Source organism: Anas acuta, chromosome 1 (genome assembly GCF_963932015.1).
Source record: "Anas acuta chromosome 1, bAnaAcu1.1, whole genome shotgun sequence".
Taxonomy (NCBI): Eukaryota; Metazoa; Chordata; class Aves; order Anseriformes; family Anatidae; genus Anas; species Anas acuta.
The window spans coordinates 83,687,133-83,714,918 of record NC_088979.1 but is presented as its reverse complement, the minus strand read 5'-3'; the positions used below and the strand labels follow the sequence as shown (position 1 = coordinate 83,714,918).

The window sequence follows — 27,786 nt, the reverse complement described above, 5'->3', positions numbered from 1 at the left end:
TTCCTTTCCATCTGGAGGACAGAATCCACAGAAGAAGCTGCTGGACTCTCCTCGTTCTGGTGTAGGAAAATGTATTGCTTTGCAAGTTCTTCCTGTTCCCGATTGACCTGAACTAACCTGAAATAAGCCATTTGTATTCCTGCAAAGGAATACCAGGTTATCCACATGGCCTTTTGCCCAGGTTTAATATAATTCCTTTAAAGCACACTGCAAATTAATAGTAGTGAGGCTTTCCTGTGCAGGCAAGCCCTTAATCTAATTGGAACATGGAAAACATTATTTGGGAAGGCAAAGCAGCGTGCAGGCTTGGGGAATAAGAGAGGGAGGCAATATAACGTAGAGTCCATCAGGGGTGATGCCGAGATCTGAATGCAGAAAGCTAGAAGTGATTAAGGTTTTGAAAATCCAAGCTAGCAAGGATTCCAGGGACGTGAAAAACAGACCCCAGGTCAGAACTTTGCAATGTTCAGAGAGCTTCCATCTTTCTTCCTTTTGTTCTTCCACTCAGGATGACAACCCTTGATATTTAAGTCAGAAACCACCCTCCCTTCCATCCCTATGACCCCAAGCCACAGAAAAACAAACAAACAACAACAAAAACCACCACCACCACCAAAAAAAAAAAAAAAAACAAGATGGTTTTGACAGGGCTAACTCTACAGCATATAGTTAGTGCTGCCTTTCAGTAAGAATATTCACTCCTTCCAAACGCAGCTCTCACTTAATGAGGAATAGTCTCAACCCTGGGCATTCCTGAGATAGTTGAGGCCATGGCTGCTTAACCTGAACACCTCTGGCAGCCGCACCGTGTTGCACAACCACCACCTGCAAAGGTCAAAGCTTGTCAGGTGTTCACACCTGGCAGCAGGAGTCAAACCTGTTCACACCAGAGGGGAGAGCAGCGGTGAGGCGCCTCCTCAAAATGCCAGGAAATATCTGCCTCAGCCCCAGCATAGCCAGGGCAAATCCCCCACAGCCACATGAGGTGCACGGCAGAGTAAGAGATTCACATTTAGCTGGGACTTGGGCCTGAGGCTGCGAGCAAGGGACTGGACGTCTCATCAAGCTCTGGTCTGGGTACTAGCCAGCAGCAGCAATCCCTGCTAGGCTGGGCTGAGCACAGCCTTCTTCAGACCACCCAGCAGACACATCAGGAGCCTGCTGAGCTAAAACTAGCTAATTATTTTCTTCTTCCCACTCTGTTTGCCCATACTCTTCTTCCCCTCTTCTGCCATTTCAGTGGCAGCCTCGTGCAGCACTCAGGTCACCAGTTCCTGGGCCCTGACCCCAGCTGAAGAAGTATCCGCTGTCAGCCTGAGCTGCAAGGAGCTCTTCTCAGAGCAATGCCCTAGGGAGGCACTCAGCATGGGGATGGAAGTAAAAGCTGCGTGAAATTCATGGATTATTCTTCCCCATGTCTGATCTAACGGAGGAAGTAAGGACAAAACTGCGCTTGTACTTCCCCAGTTCCCACAGGGGCCAGTGACGACTTGATCTTGTCTTTAAACTACTGAAGAAAAGAAAAAGAGTACTCCAACAAAGAAAGCATCGAGTGCTGCTTCAGATGCGGACTAGCATATGCTTGGACTGGTGAAATCCTCTTTGTAGGGTCATAGTTTATAGAACTTTTCTGATTCTGTGTCTTCTTTCTGTAAAGAGTTTCTGCTTTCTGTAAACAGCCTTTTGTGGCTTTTCAGGACAAGATGCAAAACTCTTTGAAGTTTTCAAACATGCTCTGGGCATCCTTTCAGAGGATCACCCTGAATCTGCTCTTGATCAAGGCTTCCCCAGGCCATTATGTATATTCCGTCAGCCTCTGCTGGTCTGGGACTGAAGGGAGACGAGGTAAGAGGAGACAGCAAGGCCTGGGTGGCAATACGCTAACAAAAGAACAGAGGAGCTCTTAATCAGATTGTAAATTAAACACATAATGTTCATCCTAGGAACTAGGGTTGAGGTGTGCTCAGCATAGGCAGCAACAAACAAAGCACAACATGGAGGATTTTGTAAATGTGCTGTCAAAGCCTGTCCAGTTTAATAATCACGTTTTCATTTCTAGCAAACTTGGTTTATTCCTTAGAGTAAGATTTTGTATCAAAACAGAGAGGAAAGACTCAAACCAGAAAACCAACTGTGCATATTTTGGCTAAAACACAAGATGCAGTTCTACAGGCAGCAGCAAACGTTACCCAGATGTTCCTGCAATTCCCTGCTGACTCCCCTAGGTTTGTGTAACACACACTCCAGTGCATTCCTTCCCTGAGAAAATGTGGATGAGCATCCTTCACTCTCCTGTCCATCCCTGCCTACCCAGAGAACAGGGCTGTGGCTACACACAGGCTCCAGGTCCCTGTGCTACTTGCCTGGGGCTAGTTACCCCTGCTCACGTTGGATTGGCATGAGTGTTTGTGTAGCCTCCCCAGCCAGGTGGAAGGACTGCTCCCAGTGGAAAGTAAAACCCCCTTCCTGATGGTCTGTTTGAGAGGCTGAAATGAGCTGGGGGTGCACAGTAAGGCAGGGACAAAGTGGGTAATGCCAGTGACAGATATGCTTGGATTAGGCATACCAGCTTTGCCCTGTGCACTGGGTTAAGACAGGCATGGCAGGAAATATGCACTAATCTGAGGAAAGCCATTGACTACAGAACAGTATCCCACAGGCATTTCTCTGGGCAGCAGAGTTGACATTTGTTTTTTTTTTTTTTTCCTCTAGCCCTACAAACAGTTATTTTAAGTTCAGATCAGCTCCTCCATTCACTGCACTGCCTAGCATCACTGAGAGCTACAGCGGGACAGCCACAGGGACACCTCGAGGGCAGGGACAAATGGCAAGTGCTGGGAACTTGCTGGAAGTGCTGGAAGAAATGTCTGAAGAACAGCCTCCCAAATGAAAGGAACTGGAGAAGGCCATCTAATCCAATAGGCCTGGCTTTGTTTTGAAGTCAGAGGAGTGGTGCCAGCTTTCAAAATGCTTGTTATCCTTATTCTGCCATGAAAATTGCCTTTACATACATTATTTAAAGCTTCTCCATTCATCAGAAGTTGTGCATGCCGCTGTAGGGAAATGCAGGCTTTGTAGTGAAGGCTTCACTAACAGCGTATCAGCGGTTGCATGTGCTTCTTCTTTTCCTGGTCCTCCTCCAAATCGGTACGGCTCTGCTCTTTGATGCCTAAAAACGTCCCTTGAAATCTGGGAACTGATCAGATGCAGCATTCAAAAGTTATGCTGTTAATAACAGATCTCTGATATTACTGAGAGAGATACAGCATTGACTAAGGACTGTTTCTCGGTTGTTCCATTAATTTGTGTCTGGACAACATTGGCTTTGCATTTTTTATTGCCCTATGTGCTTTTGAAAGTCACTCTATCTGGCCAAAGTTGTTCAAAACCTTTTGAAGAAAAAAGAAATTAAAAAAAATGGCAGAATTGATGCTAGATCAGATAGTCAAAGTCAAACAGTATTCGGCCTATTCTCTATTTAAGGGATCTCATTGCTAGCCCTTCTCCCTGGTCTTGAAGAGCACTGCTGAGAATGTGTCTGCGTGCTTCAGGCTGGGGATGTCTCCGGCCAAAGGCTGGTCCTGAAGACTGGGAAGAAATATGGCAGAAGAGAAAAGCAATGGGGGTGGTCTGCTGTGGATGGGATGGTGGACATGCACTTAACACATGTGGGTGGGAGACAGGAGCCTACAGAGATCAGAGGAGACTTGGCAAGATGAATGTGACAGCTATAGCGTGAGCAGAGCAAGCCAAAACAAGCTTGAAGCATGGCCAGATGTCAATGGGCTGCCCAGTGGGACAGATAAACATGTTTATGCTGTCCAGTGAGGGGAGAGATGGAAGTTCACGGAGATGACAGCTGTGGTAAAGAAGTCAATAGAGATCAATAGCACCTATCTGGAGCATCATGTGTCTTTGATTAGGAAAAGGAGGGGTGAAATGCCTCGTGCATCCTGCCAGACTAGCTGACAACAACCAAAACGAGACATTTGTGATGGTACACGATGCACAACAGATACTCCTGGTTGACTGAGAAGTAGGAGAAGCTGAAGGGGGGTGGAGGGCAGAGAATGCCTGCCTGTTGACAGTTTCAAAACAGATACAGAAACCCATGCGCAAGGTCAGTGCCCATTAGCTTAGGGGAAGAATATTCTAAAAGGCAGCTACGTCTTCATAAGCAGGGCTGACGCTACAACCCCAGCTGATTGGTGGTGACCAGGGATACCACTCCTCTAGTGCACAGCAACTATCTCCTCAGTCCTCAGAAAGTGGCATCCCTAGCTGTTCTGAGGCTAACAGCACAGCCTTTGAGAACAGACAGCAGTCGAGGATCTGCAGGTGGGGGCACAGAAAATCTGTGAATTTTCTAGGATTTAAGAACTGAATGTCCAAGCAGCTGGTAGCATCATGTTTTAAGCATTTTTGTTCGTGTGCACCATCAAAAACTTGCTGAGTTTAACAGACACGGAAGAGTACTCAAGAGGACTCCGGTGCTAGCTAAGTGCTTGGCTCAGGTACTCGTTAGCTGCTCAACTTCCTCTAACAAATTGCCTCTGACTCAGCTGCAGGAGAATAAAAAGTGAAACTGAGAATACATAGTTCTGTCCAAAGGGGATGGTAAAACTTGCTGACAAATAAAGGGAAAACCAACTTTCCTAAGCAATAGGAGCACTTGTGTGCCGGCAGAACAGGACTCCAACTTTGTAATTTGCTCTGCCTTGCGTAGACTACATCGAAGCACATCCAGTACCACACAACGTGACACAGGCACACAGGCCCCTCTGTGAACCTACTGCTCTATCACTTTTTGTGGATGGCAGACACACGTGGGTGCACCTGCTTTCCTGACCTCAGGCCTGGGACCTGAATTACCCTGACACTTCTAAAGCTTGCACAGTGACAAAGGATTAATTAATGCCATTTTCTAGGGTGTATGAATTATATCAAACAACGCTATTGTTTACAAAAGCTTTGCAAACATTGTAGGGATGTAGGCATTGCAGGCTTGTTGAGACTTTAGAATTGCCCATAAAGCTGTAAGAAGAAAAGGAATTACAAGTTTTATTTGAAATTTGCTTTTAAACAACCAGACAAACCAACAAACAAATTTGGGCCTAAGCCCAATAGCAGCTTTGTTTACAATATAGATTTTATTTTTTCCTTTTAACTGATCTCAGGTAACCTTGGTGACCACACCTACAAGCATTTAAATAATATAAATAGGCGCACCTGGAGCAGAGCTACAGCTACAACCCTTTAACTCAGGAATTGTAGCTAGATAAGGAAGCACTATGGAAGACCTAAGCAGAAGAATGGTAAATGATCTGTTTAAAGATGGCACTTGTCTTGTACAGTATTTGTCTTCCCCTTTTCCATAATATGTGTGAGCGCTCATTTCAGGAGTTGTTCATTGGTGTATACATTTTTGTAGGATTTAATTTTTGGAACGGAAAGACTTTGACTCTGAAAGGCAACTAGTTAGAGGATCTGTATACACAGGAAAAATTAAGTGAAGAAATATAAATGTATATATTATGTGTAAGTGCTGTGGAAACGTTTTGTCTTGCTTTTAAATTCCGTAGTGAATTTAGCTGTGCCTCTGGAGTAGGTGTCTTCCTTATAAGCTCTTGTTGAAAGAGGCAGAAACCCAAGGAGGAGAGAAATGGAGGAGTAATTGCTACGTGTGCATCAAGGACAAACAAAGCCCGTTTCCTTTTCCTGATGACCTAATAGCCTCTGAAGTATCTTGATCCTGTCAGCATGTTTGTCAGTACTTTTACTGACCCAAATGCAACAGCTCTAGTACTTTCTGTGTCATTAGTCTGTGATGCAGTGGGAATAGAGGTATTTCTTTTTTAACAGTGAAAAGTATCTTGATGCTTATTATTTTGCTGGTGTTCTACGGACTAGCAGTAGACACAAGTCTTGATGAGTTCAAGGTGGGGCCTTTTGCGTCTGCAATGGAATAGCTTAATAAAACAGTCACTACCTGGTCACAGGGGACCTTTGGCATCTCAGTGGATTTGATGGCTGAACAAGGCTTTGGGGTGGTAAAAAGATGAGACTTTCAGTAACTATTGTTGACTGCTAACCCCAGCGTATTGGGGCAAGTGGCTCAGTTATGTGCCAGTGGACATATATGTAACAGGAGGTGTATGTAAATGGGGGCACACATGAGTGATTTGTGTTGAGGGCAGCTGAGCTGTGTCAGGACCTCTCACAAACCATGCACAACGAGGTCTGCAGCAGAGCTCAGCCTCCTGCCGTGCCCCACACGGGCTGCACGAGCACCCTGTGGAGGCTTCATGGCAGGAGGCCACGAGGCTGGGCGAAGCAGCCCTTCCCCCGCCGACTGATGCTCCGTGTCTAGGTAGCGCTATAACCCAGAAAAGCCCTCAGCGTGCCACTTCTGGGGCCTTTTCCCTCCCCACGCCGCGGTCGGGGCGGGCGGGGCGGGCCCGCTGCGCCTCCATTAGGAGCTGCGCCACAGCGCCGGCTGAGGCGCACAAGATGGCGGCGGGCGCCGGCCGGGCCGCCCACGTGACCCGGGCTCCTGCTCCTTCTAGAGGCATCGCGGCGCGGGGCCGGCGGGCTGATCTCGCGAGAGCACCGAACAAAGCGCTGGGGAAAGAAGGGAGGGGGGCGCTGTAACCTCGCGAGAACTCGTGGCCGCCAGGCTGGAGAGAAGAGCGGGCCGCCGGCACCAAACCTCGCGGTGCTCGGCGGGCGCGCCAAGACTCGCGATACTTCCGGAGCGCCCCTCATCATTGAGCTGCGGTGTGTGTGTGGGGGGAAGGGGGGCGGAAATCTCGCGAGATCTCCGCACGGCGGTTCGGTTTCACTCGCGAGAGCTAAGAGGAGGGGGGGGGAGAAGAGGAGGGGGGAGGAGCGCAAGCGCAGCGTGCGTGCTGACGTCAGCGCGCGGCGGCGGGCGGGCGGGGACTATAAAAGGGCCGGGCCCGCGGCGGGGGGGGCTCAGTCAGGAAAGCGTGTGGTGGAGGGCGTGCGGCGAGCCAGCAGCAGCGGCGGCAGCAGCGAAGCTCCTCGGCCCGGCGGATCTGTGTTTCTCGAGGCGGAGCGGGGCACCCCGAGGACGATCTCTCGTTATGAGTCATGTGGCGGTGGAAAATGCCCTCAGTCTAGACCAGCAGGTGGGGGGGGGGGGGGGGGGGGGGGGGCACGGGGCCTGGAACGTGACGTGACCGGGGGGGGGGGGGGGGCGCTCCGTTAACCGGAGCCAGGCCTACTTGAGGGGGGGGGGTTGGTGCTCTGTGTGTGAGGCCCGGTTCTACCCTCGCTTCCCCCATCCGCGCTGCTTGCGTCGTGATTTTATCCCCTCCCCTTCTTTACTTTTATTTCTTTAAATCCATTTTTGTCGGTTTTATTCCCGGTAGGCACAGCTTCGTCATATCTTTTACCCCCCCCCCCCCCCCCCCGCACCGGGTCTGTGGCGCATTCGGTTGTTGCGCAGTTACCGGCGTGCGGCGCCTCCCCTCCCCCGTCCTGCCTCGGGGGGGAGGGGGGCCCGCCCCGGGGGCTGGGGGAGGGAAGGGAAGGGAAGGGGGGGATGGAAGGGAAAGGGGGCAAGAAAAAAAAAAAGAAAAAGGGGCAGGGGGGCGGCCCCGCCGGGCTCCACGCGTTGCCCCTTGCGGCCTCCTCCTCCTGCTGGCCACGCTCCGGGCCCGGCTTTTGTGTGGAGGGGGAAGCGACGATGGTAAAGTAAAGGCTGGGCGCCGGGACCCCTGGCGGCGGCGGCGGGGAGCGGCCGGGAGTTTAAAGCGGGGGGGGGGGGGGGAGGAGGGAGAAGGGGGAGGAGGAGGAGGTGGAGGGGGAGGGAGGAAGGCCCCGATAAATGGCGGCCATTGTGCGCCTGCCGAGCGGAGGGGAGCGGGGCGGGGGGCGGGCGCCGCTGCTTTGTGTCGGCAGCCCCCCCCCCCCTTCCTCCTCCTCCTCCCCCCCCGAGCCGAGGGGCGGGGGCGCTGGCGGCCGCCTTTGTTCGCGATGCGGCAGCGGCCGCCTCGCCGTGCCCGATTTCCCACCCCTTCCCCACCAACCCCAACCACAAACCCACGACCAGAGCAGCCCCTCGGTGTTGTTGTTCCCTCATCCCTTTTTTTTTTTTTTAATTATTTTTTATCCCCCTTCCCCCCCCCGCCGGGGGGCGGAGCTAGGAGCTCCAACGTGGGGGGGGGGCTGTTATCTAATCTCTTTCCTTTTTTTTTTTTATTTGTGGGGGAGCGGCGGCCCGCAGGCTTCGTGCAGCCTTGGGCGAAGTAGGTCAGGGGGAGCCGGTGCCCTGCGTTCCCCCTCACCCCCCCCCAACCCCAAAATCTCACCGTGTGCTCCCCCCACCCCCCCCCCACCCCGGCGGCACGTGACGGGTGCCGGCTGCAGGATTAGCTGGGCGGCTGCGGCTGCTCCCTGCTGCGCCCAAATCCCAGCCCGCAGTGCCGGCTGCTCCGCCGCACTGAGATGGCGGCTGAGCCGAGGCGCCATCTCCGACAGGAGCGCTTGGCGGCCCTCCTGGCCCTGCGGGGGAGCACGGGCGGCATTTCTGTTCTCTGCCCGGTGACCTAACATCTGCCTCTGTTAACTCTCCAAACCCTTTTTTTTAAACCTCTTTTTGATACTCGGGCGAGCTGAACAGATTGAGTTTTAACTACTACCTTTAAATTGGGTGACGCAAGTCCCCTATCAGGATTTTTCAGAAGTCTCGAAGGAATAATGCATTGGGATCTTTGGTTTGGATTGACTCAGGTCATGGTGGCAGATGCTCCCTGCAATTGGCGTTGCATGTAAACATGTTTTTGTTTTTATCCAAGTCGGTTTCTCATCGTGCTGTGTTGGTAAACAACTACACTAAGTCCATACCCAAGTTTTGTGAGTCGCCTACAGCCGTCTGCTTAAATGAGCCTGTATTGTGCTTGACCTAAAACATTTGTGTTACATACTAGGGCATGACTTTAAATACCTTTTGGTCAACTGAAGGTTGCAAACAAAACTTTAGAAGAGCAAACCAAAAACAATATTTGCTGGGGTGATTGTGGGAAGAAGTCATCTAATGTTTTGGGAACGGTAGCTGCCTCTAAACTGAAGATGCTGATCTCTAGGTGTTAATGCAGTCTAAAAAAGATTGAGTCTCTGCCAATCAAGTAACTCCAATTAAGTGGAGCACCTGAGCTGCAGTCTGTATGTTTGAAAAAATAGTTTAATTGATTTCAGAATGCATTTTAATGTACTGAAAGACGATTTTAGGTTGGTGCTTAGCCTAAATACAGTACATTGAGTAAAAGTCAGCAGTACTAGATTTGGCAGATGTAGGAGTCTTCTGGCCTTGAAGATGGCTGAAGATGTAGTCTTTGTTTTTACTGCTAGTGTGGTATCAAAAGATAAAAAGTCTTGGTTCTTTGTCTTTACAGGAGATGCAATAGACATAAAGCAATTTCTCTGCAGCAATAACTTACCAGGAGTTCTGCTTGCCCTTGATCAGCAGAGCTTTGTTTTATCTTAGTATAAATGCATGATGCAACATGTTGGTACTTACTGAGCTATTTTATTCTTTCCAGTTTTCTGGTCTAGACTTGAATTCCTCAGACTCCCAGAGCGAAGGAAGCTCTACAAGCAGTAAGTACATACAAGTTCTCAAGTTTGCAGTCACCTAGGCAGTTTTTAAAAACAAGTCAGGCTTTTGTAGCTGCAAAAGTAATTTCTGAAGCCAACACTCTCAGACTTACGGGAAAATATAAGGCAATTGCTAGATATGTGCCTGTTTGGAAATTACATACTTGAGGTAGGCACGCTTAATTTGCAGTGATTGTGTAAATTGAATGTTCTGGTAGTGCTTTTACTTAATTGTTATGCCAGCTTGAGAGAATCTGGTTTCCCAGGTTTTCTGTGGCCTCTGGTCAAACAACTGAGGCCAGTGTTTGTAGTAGTAATGTGATGACCTCTCTTCTCATAACATTCACCTGAAGTGGGAATGTTTGAAGGGAAAATGTTAATAGTTAACTGTAGTAGTCTTAGTATCTAACTGTATTAATCAAGATTCACTGAGCAGCAACTGTGCTCTGACATGCCAGGCTGAAGTATGTTAGAAGAGGGGATCTTCCAGGAATTCCCGTTCAGCTCGTGCCTGGTACATTCTGCTTTGTGTGCTGCTTAGCAGACAGATGCTTCTGGATTGTAACTGAAGAATGCTATTCAGAGGCAATTACATGTGGCTTCTGGTTAGATCGAAGCTGAACTGATTGGGATGATTACATTCAAGGGGAAGGAAAAATACTGGTAGTAATAGCGTGAGTGCCAGTGTTGGAATGACATAGTGAAAAATCTTAAGCTGCTCAAATAACCTGGCACCAGATTAAGTCTTAATCAGTTCCAGGAAGACAGGCTTTCATCACAGATACTGTAACATCCATAAAAGGCATGTGTGACTTGGTCAAAGAAATAGCACACACTAATGTCTTTTTTTAGAGGGCAGCTAAGCAAATGAATGCAAGAGTTTTGTGGTCACTGCTCCAGTCCTCTGTGAGATATGTGTTAAATGTTGATGGATTTTTGTTTAAAGATGCTGTTAAAGGCCTTAAAACTTGTGGGGCGGACTTCTTCTATGCAAAAGGTGGTGTTGCAAAGGCTGATGTCTGTGAAGGTGCCAGTGCCACAATTTTTTAATGCTGTTTTTCTTTTGTCCTCTAGAAGGCAGATACATTCCTCCTCACTTACGGAACAGGGAAGCTTCAAAACAGGGTATGTATCAGAAATGGTGGCAATACATGTGACTGGTTCTTTGCCTGCTTCTGAACTGCCATGAGCAGGCTGTTAAAGGCTTCTTTGACACTGCTGTTAAAAGTGACTGTGCAGACTGCACAAAACATTGCAAATTCATCTGCTTTTAGCATGCTGTTGTTGGTTTCTTTTCCAGGTTAATTTAAGCTTGAATTCAGTATCTGATTGGCAAAGTGTCTTCCATATCTCACTAAGCAATGAACTAAGTAAAGCATGATGAAGTCTCCTTAATTTGCCTAGTTATGTAATTTTGTGTATCAGTTTGAACAGATTTTGGGAGTATCAGTTTTTCTGAGAGTGACTGCAACATGGAAAGTATAGGAACTAGCACAGTTTCACTCTATAAACGTATGTTTTATGCAGACTTGCTCTCAACTGGGGAGCACGTCAACCAGAACAGTTCCAGATGTTGCCTTCCCTGTACAAGCTATCAGAAGCTAGGCAATCCACAAGAGTAATTGCAGAAGGCAAGATTTGATGCTGGAGCCTGAAACACAAACGTATGGCTGTACACTTGCACTGAGGGGTTGTACTGAGAAAAATAAGCTTTATATAATGTGCACTTCCTCTAGAACAAAAGATTAAAAAGTTCATGGAATGCTTCAGTGAAGTAAATGATGATTTTTACTGCAACATCTGCTGCCTTTCAGAAATAGTTACTAGACATGATGACAACGCATTGTGTAGATAAAAGGGAAACATTTCATCTAGCAATTACCGAGCTGCTAGCATGGAAAACGAAAGGTTCAAATTGTAGCATAGTGGTAAGGAATTAAAGCTTCATGGTATGGCATGACTCTTTTCTCATTTTTCTCATGCTTCTAAAGCAGTGCTCTGGACTTTGAAGGATTCTGTTTCAGATAGTGCAAGAGGGCTCTTATTTCCATTAGCATGTATTTCGATACTCTCCTCTTATGTACACCTAATGTCTCATTTTTCTTCTGGAGCTACTTAATGACTAAAACAAGTGTTCCACTCCAGTTTTACGCCACTTGAAGAAACAGCTTAGTCTTGTCTTCACATGCTTCTGAGCTATTTTTTATATTTAACAAAGACGTGGCCTAAAGCACCAAATGAAGCTAAGCAACCTGAGACCTGAGTCTACTGGGGAAAGTGCAAGGACTGTTTGGCAGCTGTGTGCTTTTCAAGTTTCCAGTAATTCTAACTTCAAAAGTGAAGAGTCTTACAGGAAATCTCCTAGATAAACCCAGAAGGAATGTGTTGGTTTGTTTCTTAAAGCAGTGCAGGAAATCAGAATTAAAAGTTGGCTTGTAACTTGTACCAAAATCCGATTTTTGGCTACAGTGGTGTTTTAACCTTGCATTGAGTTTCATGCCCTGTGTATATAGGAATGTCACTCAAATTTAGCTTTGCACAGAATAGAAGAAACATTAAAATGTCCTTGTGATTTTTTTTTTTCTGGGGACTTAAATGTTGGATGACTTCCAGCTGAAAAGTTGCCTGAGAGATTGTTTAAATGTCCATATTAAAGGCTGCCCTCCAGAAAACATACTGTTGTACTGGAGGCCATCTTGCCTTACTTGATACTTGAACTCTGCTCAGTGGGCAGTGTGGTTTACCTTCAAAGTGCAAGTTATGGAGGTGTTTGAGGTGTTCCTTTGAAACACGAGGGGGTGAATGTTGCCTTTTGTACTTGACCAACTTGGAGATAATACTAGGATCTACTCATGATGTCACTCCGGATTGTTCATTTGACATTCTTTTAATAACTAATATTAGGTACTTAGATAACACCATGCAAAAAGGCAAACAAGTTATGTAATTTATTTGAACAGGCCATGTGCCAAATTTAGTTGGTTGTAGGCTGTCAGCTTCTGTTGGTTGGCACGCTTTATCACTGGATTCCTCCTGACTCCCTGTGATAAAAGTTCATGATAGCTACGTGGAGAAAGCCATCCAGTTCCGGGATGCACCCTGGATTCAAGGATTCGCCTTGCAGCAAAGTGTGTATTATAATCAGCACAGTGATGTGAAATTAAGTTATTTTCTAGGATGATGTGAAGTATGTAACAGTTGTATATGTTCACAACTAAATAGTCAGTACCTTTTTGCTGGCTGCTCTGAAGCTGTTCTGTATATTGGCTGTACCTTGAAACCCTTGACAACAGATTTTTCAAGGTAAATGTGTTAGAAAGCAGCCAGCAAAATAGACTTTGGATAGTAGTGGTTCTGTAATGGAACTCTTCAAGCAGCATTACAAGCCTAGTCACCTGATAAAATTAATGGATCATAAAAATGAAACCACATGATGACTGGATTTCAGTAACTCAGCAGGATTGTCTCACAAACTGTCCTCCTTGACTTCTGTGAAAGTTAAGTATTGCTGCATTCAGATGGTAAAGGGGACTCAAAAATAAACAACTTGTTTCTCCTGTGTGTTGTTTCCTTTCACATACTCTGGAAACAACTAGTGTGCAGTTTCTAGCTTGGGGTTCTCAATTTCCTTTGTAGCTGATGATGGTTTAATAACTCAGAGACACTATTAAAGTTGCACAATGGGCTTGTGGCTAAGAAATTACTTAAGGCAGTGGACTCTAATCATTTAAAAACAGCTGTTTGTTGTACCCAAGGAGTTGAGTATCCTCAGGATTATATAGGTGTTGGCTGAGGAAGGGTAAAGGGTCCAGAATACTCACTTAAAACATCTAGAATATGTCTGTTTAAAAACACTACAGTGCTTTCCTGATCCACTAGGTAAGCTTCAGCTTCTTCCATACACCTAGATATCTGTGTACATGATGGAATACACCTAGATATCTGTGTACATATGTACAGAATGGAATCTGTGCATGTCTTTGATAAAAATCAAGCTATGCACAATGATCTGGAAGTGGAATACATGTTCCTAACTGTTAAAAAATAGTACATATGTGTGTTCACAACTTGGGTCTAGACATTGCTGTGCTAACTTAAGGAAAACTATGGTGAGTTACCAGCTTACAGTGCTGCAGATTCAGAAAACTGACAAGGTAAATAAGCCTACTTGGTATGCTATTGGGAGTATAAAATGGACTCCTTTCTGAAACTTCAGACTTGGAAGGTCTCTGTATGTGTAGAGTCAGCCCAAATTTCTGGATCCAGGCACTAATGAAAAACATCTAGATCTTTCTGAAGATTGCTCTGTCAGTACCACTACTGTTAAGCTTGCTCAGCAGGAAGATAGACTCACAGACTTTTAGGATGTTTTGGAAGTAACCCATGCTAAAGCTTGCATTAATGAATGATTGTATTCCTTATCTTTGGTATCTCAATGTGAAGTTAAGTTTTTCTAGTCCTTAAAGGTAAATTCTTTGGAATAATTCTATGCTAGTTGCTTTTGTTTTGTCTGGCACAAATCTTCATTGGCTTTGTTTTGCAGAGCTTGCAGAAAGCATGCTTACTGATAAGCGATGATTACATTGAATTTCATTTATTCTCTCTGCATCCTGCAGCTGAGACTTCAGGTCTTCTAAATTTGTGAGCATTGAACTGTTGATCAAAGTTTTGTAATGAGGTCCTTTATCTAGTACCAAAACATTTGAGTGTTCTACAGTTCCACCGATCTTGTTCCCCATGAATAAACTCCACCGGGGGCATGGTTAACTTAACAAAAAAAAATGTTGTGGAGAATTTGTGTTGAAGTTACAGATAAAATGCAGAGCTAGGGTTCTGAATGCTTGGAAGTGTTGTAATTTTTCTTGATACACTTGAGGTCCTGGTCCTCTGTTATTTCTATCAGAGTGCAGCCATAAATGTAATGGATTCAGTAAATAGAAACATTAAATAATTAGAACATGAAAGTGTGTAGGGCTTTAAACAATTCAGAATCAATTCTCCAGCTATATTAGCAATTTGGCTAAATCAGTATGGGCAATGAGGAGTGTTCAGTACCTAAGTTGTCTACTTGTATGTCTTCCTTTTTTAATCACATAGGTAAGTCCAGTGAAGACTTACTGGATGGACTGTTTTCTTGTAAAAGCCTGGACTGTGTAATAGATGGCTAAAATATTTTTTTCCTCACTAGGTTTTGATAGTGGTGGCTGGAGTTCTAGCAGAGATAAGGATGCATACAGCAGCTTTGGTGTACGGTCTGATCGTGGAGCAAAATCAAGCTTCTTTGACCGTGGAAATGGATCAAGAGGAGGAAGGCAAGTGCTTATTTGTATGGGCTGTGCATTCTAAGGCTGTCTTGGTTCTAATAGCTCACCTGTGATCTTGCTGGAAAAAGCAGAGTTATAACTGGTTCTAGGATAAGGTACAGGGAACCTGGGAGGGGGAGAGAGTGAGAGAACCTTGTTTAAAGCTGCAGGAATTCAAGGAGGGTGAGCTTGCATGTGTTGGAAGATGTGCCCTGTAGCTTACCACCAGCCACTTGCTGCAGCTGTAATGACGTGCTGACTTCCCGTTTCCCCAAAAAGGGATACATGGGTGGATACTATCAGGGAACATTTTAAGAGATGTTGGGAGCACAAGACATATCAGAACTGATATTTATTTCAATATTTTTTTTTCCATGTTGAAAAGTGTAGTTAATAAAACTGGGTGAGACTCTTGCAGGTTCTCTGCCTTATTTGATCAGTCTTACACACATCATGCGTTGTATGCACAAGTGTGGTGAGTGACCTTTATCGACTAGTAAGGCTGATGCTAGTATCCAGACTTTTCTCAAACATGGTTTACCAGACCAAAAACTAAACAGTTGAGGTAAGGATGTTTTTCACCTTCTTTCCAAGCTAGTAATACAGGTGAGCTCCCTCATTAAAAAAAAAAAATTCCTCATAAAATCTGTAATGTGACTTGTAATTGTGGAATTTAGTTTGATCATGTATGTGGTGGGGGAGTAGAAGAACAAATTGAAGCGCTTCAGAGTTTTGTCTGGATTTGGGAGGCAAATGTAATCTGAGGCACAGAGAAGGGGGGTGGTACCAAACAATATCTTAAAAGAAGCTCCCTGCACAAAAAGACTCAAACTCCAATTGCAGCTTTATAGGCAGATAACTAATACGTTTAAGTTATGGTTAAAAACAACAAAACAACCCTCAAGCCCTGGCTTCTTTTGATATGTTTCAGTGTGTTAAGCTGAAACCCAACTGCTAAACTATAGTTGGAACAAACTTCCCTGTCTAATACAGAACGGATATGACCTAGCCTGACATTGATATGTAGTCCTCATTTCAGTTCACAGGTCAATGTATGAGTACAGATAACCTGATTACTTAGATTGTGCTATGGTCATGTATCTAATATACAGAGCATACTCCACTAGATTACAGTAGCTCTGACTCTGCTTGCATGTCAGAAAAATCCTGGTGTCTAGGAACAGTGGTCTAATACTCTTGCTGTACTTAGATATGAAGAGCGTGGAAGAGGCAGCGACTATGACAGGAGCGGCTTTGGTAGATTTGACCGTGGTGGAAACAGCCGCTGGTCTGACAAATCCGATGAAGATGACTGGTCAAAGCCTCTTCCCCCAAGTGAACGCCTGGAACAGTAAGTACTGGGATGGTGTAAATTCACGTGATAGGGGACTGGTTGATTTGTCTAATAAATAAAACGCCATCTCTTCTGCTTTTAGGGAGCTCTTTTCAGGAAGCAATACTGGCATTAACTTTGAGAAGTATGATGACATTCCTGTTGAAGCAACAGGCAGCAACTGTCCTCCACATATTGAAAGTGTAAGTGTTTGTTTAATTTGATGTAATTAATCTGCACTGTTTTGAGTGTGAAACATGTCATGCTGCGTTAAGTTCAGGGAGCAAGAGAAACCTTGACTCTCTACAGCTAAAGTCTCTGAGAATTTCAGATTAGGTATAATAAACAAGACAAAGGAGAAGTTGTATAAGCTTGTTTGGTTAACACTTGTAGTTCATTAAACTGTGATGTGTTTCTAAACAGTAAAGAAGAAGTGCTTGGAGGTGGTAGGGTGTTGCAGCAATTGCTTAAGTGTGGGTGCTGTCATGTCTCAAGTATATAGACTTGTGTTGCCTGTACTCAAGACTTGGCTTTTTAGGAATTACTTACATGATAACTGGACTAAGTACATACTTTGTCTGGTAACTAAATCCTGAGTATTTGTGACCTGAAGTTCTGTAGTAAGAAATACAAACAAGCTGCTTTATGGAAGACTGTGTGGATGGAATAATCGCTTCATTCAGGGAAGGATCCCATACTTAAATCTTGCAAAATATCTTACAGTTCAGCGATGTTGACATGGGAGAAATTATTATGGGAAACATTGAGCTTACACGTTACACCCGTCCTACCCCAGTCCAGAAACATGCAATACCTATTATTAAAGAGAAGAGAGACTTGATGGCCTGTGCTCAGACAGGTAAGTTTGTAAATTCTTACTGCTCAGTCTCTATCAGGTTTTGTATTCCTTGAGCTGTCGGTGAGAGATCTGGTCTGTAAGGTAGTAAACTCCTTGTTCAGAATGTACCTGTTGTATTGGAAACTATTAGCTTAGTCTTGCTCATGCGTTAGATGTGGCTTGACTGGTTTTACCTTTTATCCCTGGAGAGACGTTAATAGATTAAATCACATTCACTTCAGGGTGTTGCAATGCTGAATGAGCCTTGCAGATGTCTTCCTCTGGGTGAATAGTGCACTCCAGTAGCATGGGCAGTACATCTAATGTACTACATCTAATGCAGATATTGATGGGGATGTTAATGATGCAGGATTAGGCACAGTATATGGCAGTGGTTTTGAAAATAACTCATTAATAATACTAAATTGTATCTAATAGGGTCTGGGAAAACGGCTGCGTTTCTTCTACCAATATTGAGCCAGATCTATGCAGATGGACCTGGTGATGCTTTGAGAGCTATGAAGGCAAGTATTTTAGTAGTCCTGGAGAAGCTAAGACCAGTATAATTTTGTCATACACTGTCTTCTACTGAACACAGCAGCTGGGCTATCATCATTTTGGTTATATTAAGCAAGTTTCTCACTTTCAGTGTTCTCCTTCCCAAAGTATGGGCTGTGGAGCAATCTGTTTTCTTCCTCTACCTAAGGAGTTGATGCACATAATTGTGTAGGCAAAGTGGTTTACAAGATGCTTTGCTGCTTAAGCTTTTAGGAGCACTTCCATGCTGCAGAAAACTACTTGGTCATGTATCACATGTCTATGCTATAGTGACTTCAGGATAGGAAGAAGTAGGCTTTTTGGTGTTCTGTGGCTAGGATTTTTCTTACATCAGTTATGGATGACAGTGCAGGTTGTAGAGGACAAGCTTTGGCAGCTGTGTTACTGTTAACATATTAACCAACAGTTTAATCTTGGACCCTGCAGCAGGGTAGAGTCTTGAGAAGCAGTGCTTTAAAACAGTTGACTCTCAGCCATGCACAATTCCTTGTTAAGAGAAGCTCAGTAACCTTAGGTAGCTATTACAAAAGCAGTGTTGTAATTCCACATGTAGCTGGGGTACTAATTGCAGTTTGTTTCAGGAGAATGGAAGGTATGGACGCCGTAAACAATACCCAATCTCGCTGGTCTTGGCCCCAACTAGAGAACTGGCTGTGCAGATCTATGAGGAAGCCAGAAAGGTATGTCTAGGAGTTCAATATTAAATAACAGCATAAAGTATGGTTTTCCTTGGAGCTAACTTACTTGTTTTTATAGTTTGCATACCGTTCCAGAGTTCGTCCCTGTGTTGTGTATGGTGGTGCAGACATCGGTCAGCAGATACGTGACTTAGAACGTGGATGTCACTTGCTTGTGGCAACTCCAGGACGACTGGTTGACATGATGGAGAGGGGAAAGATTGGACTGGATTTTTGCAAGTAAGTGAAGTGATTTTTGTCCATATCCTCATGGGTTGCTGGCAGGAAACTCTCCAAGTGAGATCTAGAGAAGATAACACTTGATACCTTGCTTTTGAACTGTAATTACCTAGTTGAGAAATACAGTCCCATGTCTATATTTGGTTACAGCTTAAAAATCACCTAAAAACACTCTTCTTATTTAGATACCTAGTGCTTGATGAAGCCGACAGAATGCTTGATATGGGTTTTGAACCTCAAATTCGTCGAATTGTTGAACAAGATACTATGCCACCGAAAGGGGTGCGTCATACCATGATGTTCAGTGCGACTTTCCCCAAGGAAATCCAGGTACTTCACAAGTTCAAATACCTTAATAGTTAAGACTTTTTTTTCCCCTTCAAGAGGTGAAACTACATACTGATTTCTTTTTCCCTTTCTTCAGATGCTTGCTCGTGACTTCCTCGATGAATATATCTTTCTGGCTGTTGGCAGAGTAGGTTCTACATCTGAGAATATCACACAGAAAGTAGTGTGGGTGGAAGAGTCAGACAAACGATCATTTCTGCTTGACCTGCTAAATGCCACAGGTAAAGACTGGTTTCAAATAAGTAAATCCTGGAATAGTAAGATAAGGCAAATCTGACAATGCAGGTAATGATGACTAAAATTGAGTAGGGGAAGGAAAAGACTACATCTGTGAGTTTCTTTTGTGCAAGGCACTCTTATGTTGTCTGAGTGGCAGTTAGGTAGATGCAAACTCTTTCGAAGATCTTCACATTACCGGTTTAGAACTAATGAGAGCAGATAAATGAAATTAGCTTTTTCTAGGTAGTGAAGCTGTGTTTGTACTACCTTTCTCTTGCTAACTTATGGTTGTTTCCTTGTTAGGCAAAGATTCCTTGACTCTGGTGTTCGTGGAAACTAAAAAGGGAGCAGATGCTCTTGAGGACTTCCTCTACCATGAAGGATATGCCTGTACAAGTATACACGGAGATCGCTCTCAAAGAGACCGAGAGGAAGCACTGCACCAGTTCCGTTCGGGCAAGAGCCCAATTCTTGTTGCCACAGCTGTAAGTGAAATATCTGAAGCTTGAGCCAGTAGGCATATTGCATCACTTACAGAATTTTGATCAATTTGATTTAATCTTTTTAACCACTAGGTAGCAGCAAGAGGACTGGACATATCAAATGTAAAGCATGTCATAAACTTCGACTTGCCAAGTGACATTGAAGAATACGTACATCGTATTGGTCGTACAGGCCGTGTAGGAAATCTTGGTAAGTACAAACAGTATTTCATACCTCACCTGCTAGGTGCAGTACTATTGGCTGAGTGGCACACTCAAACCACAGAGAAGGCTTGAGAAAAGCCTTCTGTGACAAGGCAATATTGCTAGTAAACAGTACAGTACTGCGCACAGCTTCCCTTCATAGTGAATCTGGAGGTGTTTCGCTGTTAAAGTGCTACTCAAATCTAATGTTTGTGAAGTGGTGACATCAGGTATCTTGGTGTCGCTTGTATCTGTTAAATCAAGCAATGCTTCTACATTATGTGGATGGACTTGAACCATTGTCCAACCAGTGTGGAAAGTAACCAGTTTGTTCAGCTAGTGACTTTGCTGTTCAGTAAAGTTTTGGTGCCACATGTAAACTTGGTATGTTCTGTGTCCATAAGGAAGTAGTAAGGGCTTGTGTGAGTGTCTAGGGTGGAGAAATGGTGTTAAAACAGATTTTTCTTCAGATAATTCTCATGTTCTCGAGCTTGACTATGAGCATATTGTACTTGCCACCCAAGTGGGATATGGAACGGGATTAAGTGCCGTAATGTATTTGCTTCGTGTGGGGTTAAAACTGAATATTTACTTCAGGTCTCGCCACCTCATTCTTCAATGAGAGAAACATAAACATCACCAAGGACTTACTTGATCTTCTTGTTGAGGCTAAGCAGGAAGTACCGTCTTGGCTGGAAAACATGGCTTATGAACAGCATCACAAAGGGGGTGGCAGCCGCGGGCGATCTAAGAGGTAATGATCAGAACTGATTTGGCTAAAGGTATTCCTCCCCTGTTGTGAGAGGCAATTCTGTGACTTGTTTTCAAAGTAAAAATACAGTTAATGTCTGAGGAAAGACAAGCCAGTGCTGTATAAATTGAAGTCAGGTGCCATCATCAGAAGGTGACAGTTTAGTATGTCTTAATTTAGCTAGTGTGATTTGACCTCATGGATTTTCGCTGTTTTTTCTTCAGAAGCGTGCTTTTAAGATGTTTTTTCTCTTCTACAGTATTAGAAGGTGGTCATAAGTGCAACACTTGAACTAATTATAGGTGACCTAATTATAGGCTCAGGAAATCTGCAGAACAGAGGAGGTTGCATCAAACCTCATGAGGACCTGATAAAGTAATTCTTGTTGTGTAACATGTCAAGTTCAACATGACCTTGTTTGAACAGTAAATTTCCCTTTGCTATTATTGAATGCCCTTTCCCAGATAGTGTTGGGATGCTTGTGAAGAAGTGCACTGAGCTCAGCAGTGGTTGGCCAGCTGTAACATGAATTGGAGAAATTGCGTACTTTGATCTTGATGTCTGCAGTGCTTAAAACCTGAAACTTTTACTGAAGTGTCATTTTCTTTTCCTCTATACAGCAGTAGATTCAGTGGAGGATTTGGTGCCAGAGATTATCGAACAAGTAGTGGTTCTGGTAGCAGTAGCTTTAGCAGCAGTCGATCAACCAGCAGCCGCAGTGGAGGAAGTGGCAGCAGAGGATTTGGAGGTAAGAAAAAAAACAGGGTGATCATGGCTGGCAGCTATAAAAACAGATGTAAAATGCTTGATAGTAAAACTTGTGGAGGTAATAAAGTAAAAATTGTAGTAAATACTAGGTCACCTGGTGCTTGTTATGCAGAGCTTCAGTATCTGTTGGGTCTGTTAGCACAAGTTACCTGTATTTGATTAGTTTGACAGGAAATGTTTTTCCTGTGGTTTGGTTTGCATTTGACAGTGCTTCTGGGTGGGTTTTCTTCTATAGGTCGTAGATGTCTAATTTGTGCCCTGGGCTTTTTCTTTTGTGAAGGCTCAAGTCTTCAGCAGGTTAATTAAGCATCGCTTTCTCTTGCCTTTCATAGGTGGTGGTTATGGAGGCTTCTACAACAGTGATGGATATGGAGGCAACTATAACTCCCAGGGGGTTGACTGGTGGGGCAACTGAGTCTGCTCGCAGCAGATAACCTACCAAACAAGCTAATATGGAAACCACATGTAACTTAGCCAGACTATACCTTGTGTAGCTTCAAGAACTCGCAGTACATTACCAGCTGTGATTCTCCACTGAAATTTTTTTTAAGGGAGCTCAAGGTCACAAGATGGAAACAAAGGAACAAGTAGCCCTATCTTGAAGGTGGTTTTGAAGACTCTATTGCTGTAGTCAGGATTAACTCCCCTCCCACCCATCCCCACCCAGAAACTGCATTTATAAGTTTGTGACTGAGGATCATTTGTTTGTTAATGTACTGTGCCTTTAACTTTAGACAACTTTTATTTTGATGTCCTGTTGGCTCAGTAATGCTCAAGATATCAATTGTTTTGACAAAATAAAAATTACTGAACTTGGGCTAAAATCAAACCTTGGCACACAGGTGTGATACAACTTAAACAGGAATCACTGATTCATCCATAATATTACAAAGAAAAACTTATGCGGTAGCCTGCATTAGGGCTTTTGGTATCTACAGATTTGAAAAATAAAACATCTTGAAGCATATCAATGCAATTAGTTTCTAATGTGGCAAAACTGTACTAAGTTAAAGTTCTGATTTGCTCACTCTATCCTGGATAGGTACTTAGAACCTGATAGCCTTTAATAAAGCCATTCCAGTCATGATGAGATGATGTATGGATACATGCATACATTAAAAGCACTGTTTTTGAAGTTAATGCAAGTAAATACAGCAATTCCTTTTTCAATATTTAGGCAGATCATTAATGTGAGCTAGCCAAATGTGGGCAGAATATTACAGGGAACGTTTAAAGGTCTGATAACTTGAAATAGTTTTTAGGAGAATTCATCTATTTAGACTTTTTAAAAATGCCTGCCATATGAAATTGAAATGGTAGAATGGCTGACCATGGCAGTGATTGGTCCTCCTTAAGGGCCTGACTGAATTTTTGGTCTAATAACGCATGCTAGTGTTGATGTTTTTTGGTCAAGAGGGTATGAACAGGAAGAATTATGCAGCAGGCTTTATTTTAATGCAGATTCACATTACTCTGTTCAAGCTGCGTGGAGATGTTAAACTGGCTTACTGTAGACTTTGTAAAATGGCTCCAGAAGAGTAACAAACAAACCTGAGATCACAGAGGTTGGAAATGTACATAAACTGCACAAGGTTTCAATTCTGCTATTAAAGTGCAGTTTTAGTCAGTTTTAGTTGCATAGGTTTCCATTGTATTTATAGTCTGTTTATGCTAAATCTGGCCAAAGATAAGTATTGTCCACCAGAAAAATGCCTCTGCCACTTGGAATTTCTGTGCTGACTTTGTGGCCAGAGCAGTTAACAACTCTAATCTACAGTGGTGTAGGAAAATGGCAAAAATCTCCTAAAGTGCAATAGATTTTTTCAAGTGTATTGTGCCTTGTTCTAAAACTTTTATTAAGTAGGTGCACTTGACAGTATTGAGGTCATTTGTTATGGTGCTATTTCAAGTCTAGGTTTAGGCCCTTGTACATTTTGCCCATAACTTTTTACAAAATACTTCTTTTATTGCACATTCAGAGAATTTTATATATGTCTTGTGTGCGTGTCCTTAACTTCCAATCTTATTTTGTCTCTTGGAGATTGAACGCAGCTTGTTTAAGGAGAAGGAAATAGATTCTAAAACTTATTTGGGACCATGGGAATGATAGCTGGGAAGAAAACTATTTGCACACGACAGATTTCTAGATACTTTTTGCTGCTAGTTTTGTGTAATATTTATTGAACATTTTTGACAAATATTTATTTTTGTAAGCCTAAAAGTGATTCTTTGAAAGTTTAAAGAAACTTGACCAAAAGACAGTACAAAAACACTGGCACTTGAATGTTGAATGTCACCGTATGCGTGAAATTATATATTTCGGGGTAGTGTGAGCTTTTAATGTTTAAGTCATATTAAACTCTTAAGTCAAATTAAGCAGACCCGGCATTGGCAGTGTAGCCATAACTTTCTGATAGTAAAACAAAAATTGGCAACTTAAAATTAAACATGCCAAGGTTTTGATACACTTGTCTTAAGATATTAATGAAACACTTCTAAACACTGATGTGAAGTGTCCAGATTCTCAGATGTTTGTTGCGTGAGTTTTGTTTAGTTGTGTGTTTTTTTTTTCAGTGAATGTCTGGCACATTGCAATCCTCAAACATGTGGTTATCTTTGTTGTATTGGCATAATCAGTGACTTGTGCATTTTAGCAAGTTTTATCAGCCAGCAATATTTTCAGTTCAGATACAAGGATTCAAAACAATATGCAAGAATGGATTTAAACTTGCTGAATGTGAAAATTTGAATTTCAAGTCACTGTAGGTTTAGAATTGCTTATTGTATTAGTTTAGATGCTAGCACTGCATGTGCTGTGCATATTCTTGATTTTATTAAAATAAAAAAGTTGAACTGCACAGTCTACTCATTTGTGAAGCGTCACTCTTCTGGTTTATGAGATCTGTAGCCTGAGTAATCTCATTCGCAGGCAACTCTGGAAGCAGGTGAACATAGTGTGGTACACATCAGTGTGCTTAGGAAATGGCAGCTAATTAGCTATCTAGGTTACAGCTGTAGCAAGCACAGATTAGCTTCTGCCCACTGTGTAGGACACTTAGTCTTCTAGAGAAGCTAAGACAGCAGGTAGAGGACAGATGGGGAAAATAAGCTTATACCCCAAAGGTGGTTTAAAAAAAAAAAGGCCGATTGAAACTGAACTCATGCTCAGACTTGGATTCCTATAGCCACTCTAATTACAGGTCTCATCTCACAGTTGTGCCTCTTTTCAGTGTAGACATCGAAAAGCCGTGTAGAGGGCATGCATCTTTTTTACTTGCTTTACCTGCTGGTGGTTGCTAGGTAGCCTTGTTGAAAATACGTATGCATTTCTGGGGGAAAGCTGTGGTACACACAGTACGTACAGTTGGAGGGTGGTAGCTTTTCTGTTCTTCCCTCCATCACAAAAGTCAGTCTGCCCTTAAAAGATGGCAAATCTATACCAGTGGCTGTGGGTTTGAATGGGTTTTAGAAAATGGATCATGAGCTGTGACTAGTCTGGAATGAGCTTGAGTACTGGACATGGGCAGCAGATTTAGGTGTTAGAAGTTTTTATTTGGAGGTGTGCAAAAGTGTCCCTTACCTCTGTAAAAGAAATGGGATTTAAAGTTTTCTACTGAAATCACTTGAAACAAGTCAGTTCTTCATAAGAGGAGAGAGAAAGTAATGCCTTCCACTCTACACAAGCATCCTGCAGATAGATGCATCGTGTAGGTTGACTGGTCCCTCACCTGGTGAAGGTGCAATGTGGTCTCGCAGTCCTGCATCCATATAAAATCACATCTGCAAGTCTTCCCTAGTTGAGTTGGTTCCCCACTAGTCAAAGTAGTGCGTGTGTGCTTTCAAGTATCATGGAGAGGAAGAAATAGTTGTGCTTACCAGGATAACTTTCTGGAGGTTCACTCCATTTTGAGCACACTGAGTGTGGACCACACTATAAATTTACCTGCTTTAGACTTGTGCTAATTACCAACCTCATCCTGCAGGGCTTTGTGTTGTCATGCTATGTCCCTGGATGTGCAGCATGCACTTAAATATCTTCCAGAAGCTCTAACGTGGCAGCTCTTTACCCTCTTGTTTATCAGGTAGCTTGAAGTCCTGGAAATTCTGAACCACAGCTGGGAGGTAACCTGGTGAAACATTGTGCAGTGCAGAGGTGGCCCATGGGACCCAGCAGTTGAGCCTCAAGCATAAGGATTTGTGTTTATTGCTTGAGAATGAGGCTTGTTCCTGGTGAAAGCCACTGCAGGCAGCACAGGTGTGGCAGAAGTCACAGGGCAGCTGAAGATACAGGAACAAGGAAGCAGCTCTAGGTCAGACCTGTAGGCAACACTCTGTACCAGGAAATGTACAGGTTTGTGGTAATAGCATAAAGGAGAGGGAACTCTGCTAACTATGTGAAAATGGAAGGAGGAAGTTGCTATATTTTGGCAGAAATACTTGAGAGGAAAAGTACTATGAAACCTTGTTTGCTAGAACAATTTCCCTCTAGCGGTGTGAGGTTGAAACTAGGCCATGGGGGAAGTGGCATATAGTGTTAGCACACCAGTAAAAGCAACTCAGAGCATCTTCTCACATGGGAAATCATGCTTTATCAGTGCACTTTTGAAGCTTTTGCCTAAGAAATAGGAGAAGAGGGTGGGTGCGGAAATTGTGAAGTAAAAAAAAAAAACTAGGAAGTGGCAACTACCTGTTCGAGTATTGTTTCTGCCAGTATGACTTCTGTGACCAGTGCATATAAGCCGTGGTCTTGAAACCATCTATTTGACTGGGGATGGGATGGAGTTAGAGTAATGTGATGTGGATTTTGGTTTTGTCAGGTGCTAGCATGAGCTCTAGGCAGTGACCGAGTGCAAGAAAAGCTTGAGCAAGCAGTACGCAGCTGAGGCTCTCATCATGGCAATCAAGTTGCGCTGTATATCTCATTAAAAGTGTGTGTCTGTAGCCTGCTGAGTTTGTGAATCCTCCCATCAAGTGCAGTGTTCACTGTTGCTCATACCGATCAGTGTGTTCATGAAAATAACTTGTGGCTAGCTACTGCGCTCTATTAAACTACAAATCTCGAGTGTTAGCTTATTCTTCGGGAGGGGGAGCAAGTGAGAGGTCTGTAGTTTCACTCTGCTATTCTGAGCTCATCCACTTCGCTGAATCTGTTGTAGAATCACACAAGTCAACCTCACCGAACAGTGATTGATAACTGGATAGCTGGAGTGAAATCTGGCTGGTGACTGGTCACCAGTGGTGTTCCCCAGGGGTTGGTGTTGGGGCCCGTCCTCTTCAGTATCCTTATTGACGACTTGGATGAGGGAACTGAGTGCGACCTCAGTAAGTTTGCAGATGACACCAAGTTGGGGGGAAGCGTTGATCTGCCAGAGGGTAGGAAGGTCCTGCAGAGGGACCTGGACAGGTTGGATCGATGGGTAGAGGCCTATGGGATGAGGCACACCATGGCTCAGTGCTGGGTCCTGCACTATGGCCACAACAACCCCACGCAGTGCTACTTGGGGTAGAGTGGCTCGAAAGCTGTGCAGAAGGATCTGGGGGTGCTGGTTGATGCCTGAACATGAGCTGGCAGTGTGCCCAGGTGGCCAAGAAGGCCAATGGCATCCTGGCTTGTGTCAGAAATAGTGTAGCCAGCAGGGCTAGGGAGGTGATCGTCCCCCTGTACTCGGCTCTGGTGAGGCCGCACCTCGAGTGCAATGTTCAGTTTTGGGCCCCTCACTACCAGAAGGACATCGAGGCCCTGGAGCATGTCCAGAGAAGGGCTATGAAGCTGGTGAAGGGCCTGGAGCACAAGTCCTGTGAGGAGCAGCTGGGGGAACGGGTTGTTTAGTCTGGAGAAGAGGAGGCTCAGGGGAGACCTTATCACTCTCTACAACTGCCTGAAAGGAAGCTGTGGGGAGCTGGGGGCCAGCCTCTTCTCACAGGTAATAGTGATAGGACTAGAGGGAATGGCCTCAAGTTGCACCAGGGGAGGTTCAGGTTGGAAACGAGGAGACGTTTCTTCTCAGAAAGAGCAGTCAGGCACTGGGACGGGTTGCCCAGGGAGGTGGTGGAGTCACCGTCCCTGGGGGTGTTGAAGGAAAGGTTGGACGTGGTGCTTAGGGACGTGGTTTAGTGGGTGACGTTGGTGGTAAGGTGATGGTTGGACCAGATGATCTTGGAGGTCTCTTCCAACCTTAACGATCCTGTGATGATTCTATGATTATTGTTGAGGGAAAGATTGCTAAGGCTATAGAGATGACAAAAACACTGCATGAAACTCAACATTTTTGTCAGGAAACATACCAGCTTGGATTATTTTTGTGGTTGTGCCAGCCTCCTAGTTGTTTGCTTGCTTTTGTTGAATTATTTGCCTCATACGTTGCAGTGCTCATGTAAGTAGTCTCCAGAAAGTCATTACTATAACCATCCCCAGTTCACAGGAATATTACTCAGTAAGCTGGG

General features: G+C 44.2%; 1 protein-coding gene across 1 annotated transcript; it reads left to right on the top strand.

The window, feature by feature from the left end:
* The first annotated feature begins 6,961 nt into the window (after positions 1–6,961).
* Positions 6,962–24,200, top strand: DDX3X (DEAD-box helicase 3 X-linked). The gene is made up of 17 exons (XM_068686178.1): positions 6,962–7,151; positions 9,567–9,624; positions 10,696–10,746; positions 14,810–14,933; positions 16,135–16,275; positions 16,361–16,460; positions 16,981–17,116; positions 17,534–17,619; positions 18,235–18,333; positions 18,410–18,570; positions 18,756–18,900; positions 18,995–19,139; positions 19,441–19,622; positions 19,713–19,830; positions 20,421–20,577; positions 21,195–21,322; positions 21,675–24,200. The coding sequence occupies exons 1-17, from the start codon at positions 7,107–7,109 to the stop codon at positions 21,755–21,757; spliced, it is 1,959 nt and encodes a 652-aa protein (XP_068542279.1). The 5' UTR covers positions 6,962–7,106; the 3' UTR covers positions 21,758–24,200.
* Positions 24,201–27,786: the final 3,586 nt, after the last annotated feature.

Coding starts and splice junctions, on each gene's coding strand:
- DDX3X (XM_068686178.1), top strand. CDS start 7,107: ATGAGTCATGTGGCGGTGGAAAATGCCCTCAGTCTAGACCAGCAG. Junction 14,934..16,134: donor AATGGATCAAGAGGAGGAAG/GCAAGTGCTTAT, acceptor TGCTGTACTTAG/ATATGAAGAGCGTGGAAGAG. Junction 16,276..16,360: donor CCAAGTGAACGCCTGGAACA/GTAAGTACTGGG, acceptor TTCTGCTTTTAG/GGAGCTCTTTTCAGGAAGCA.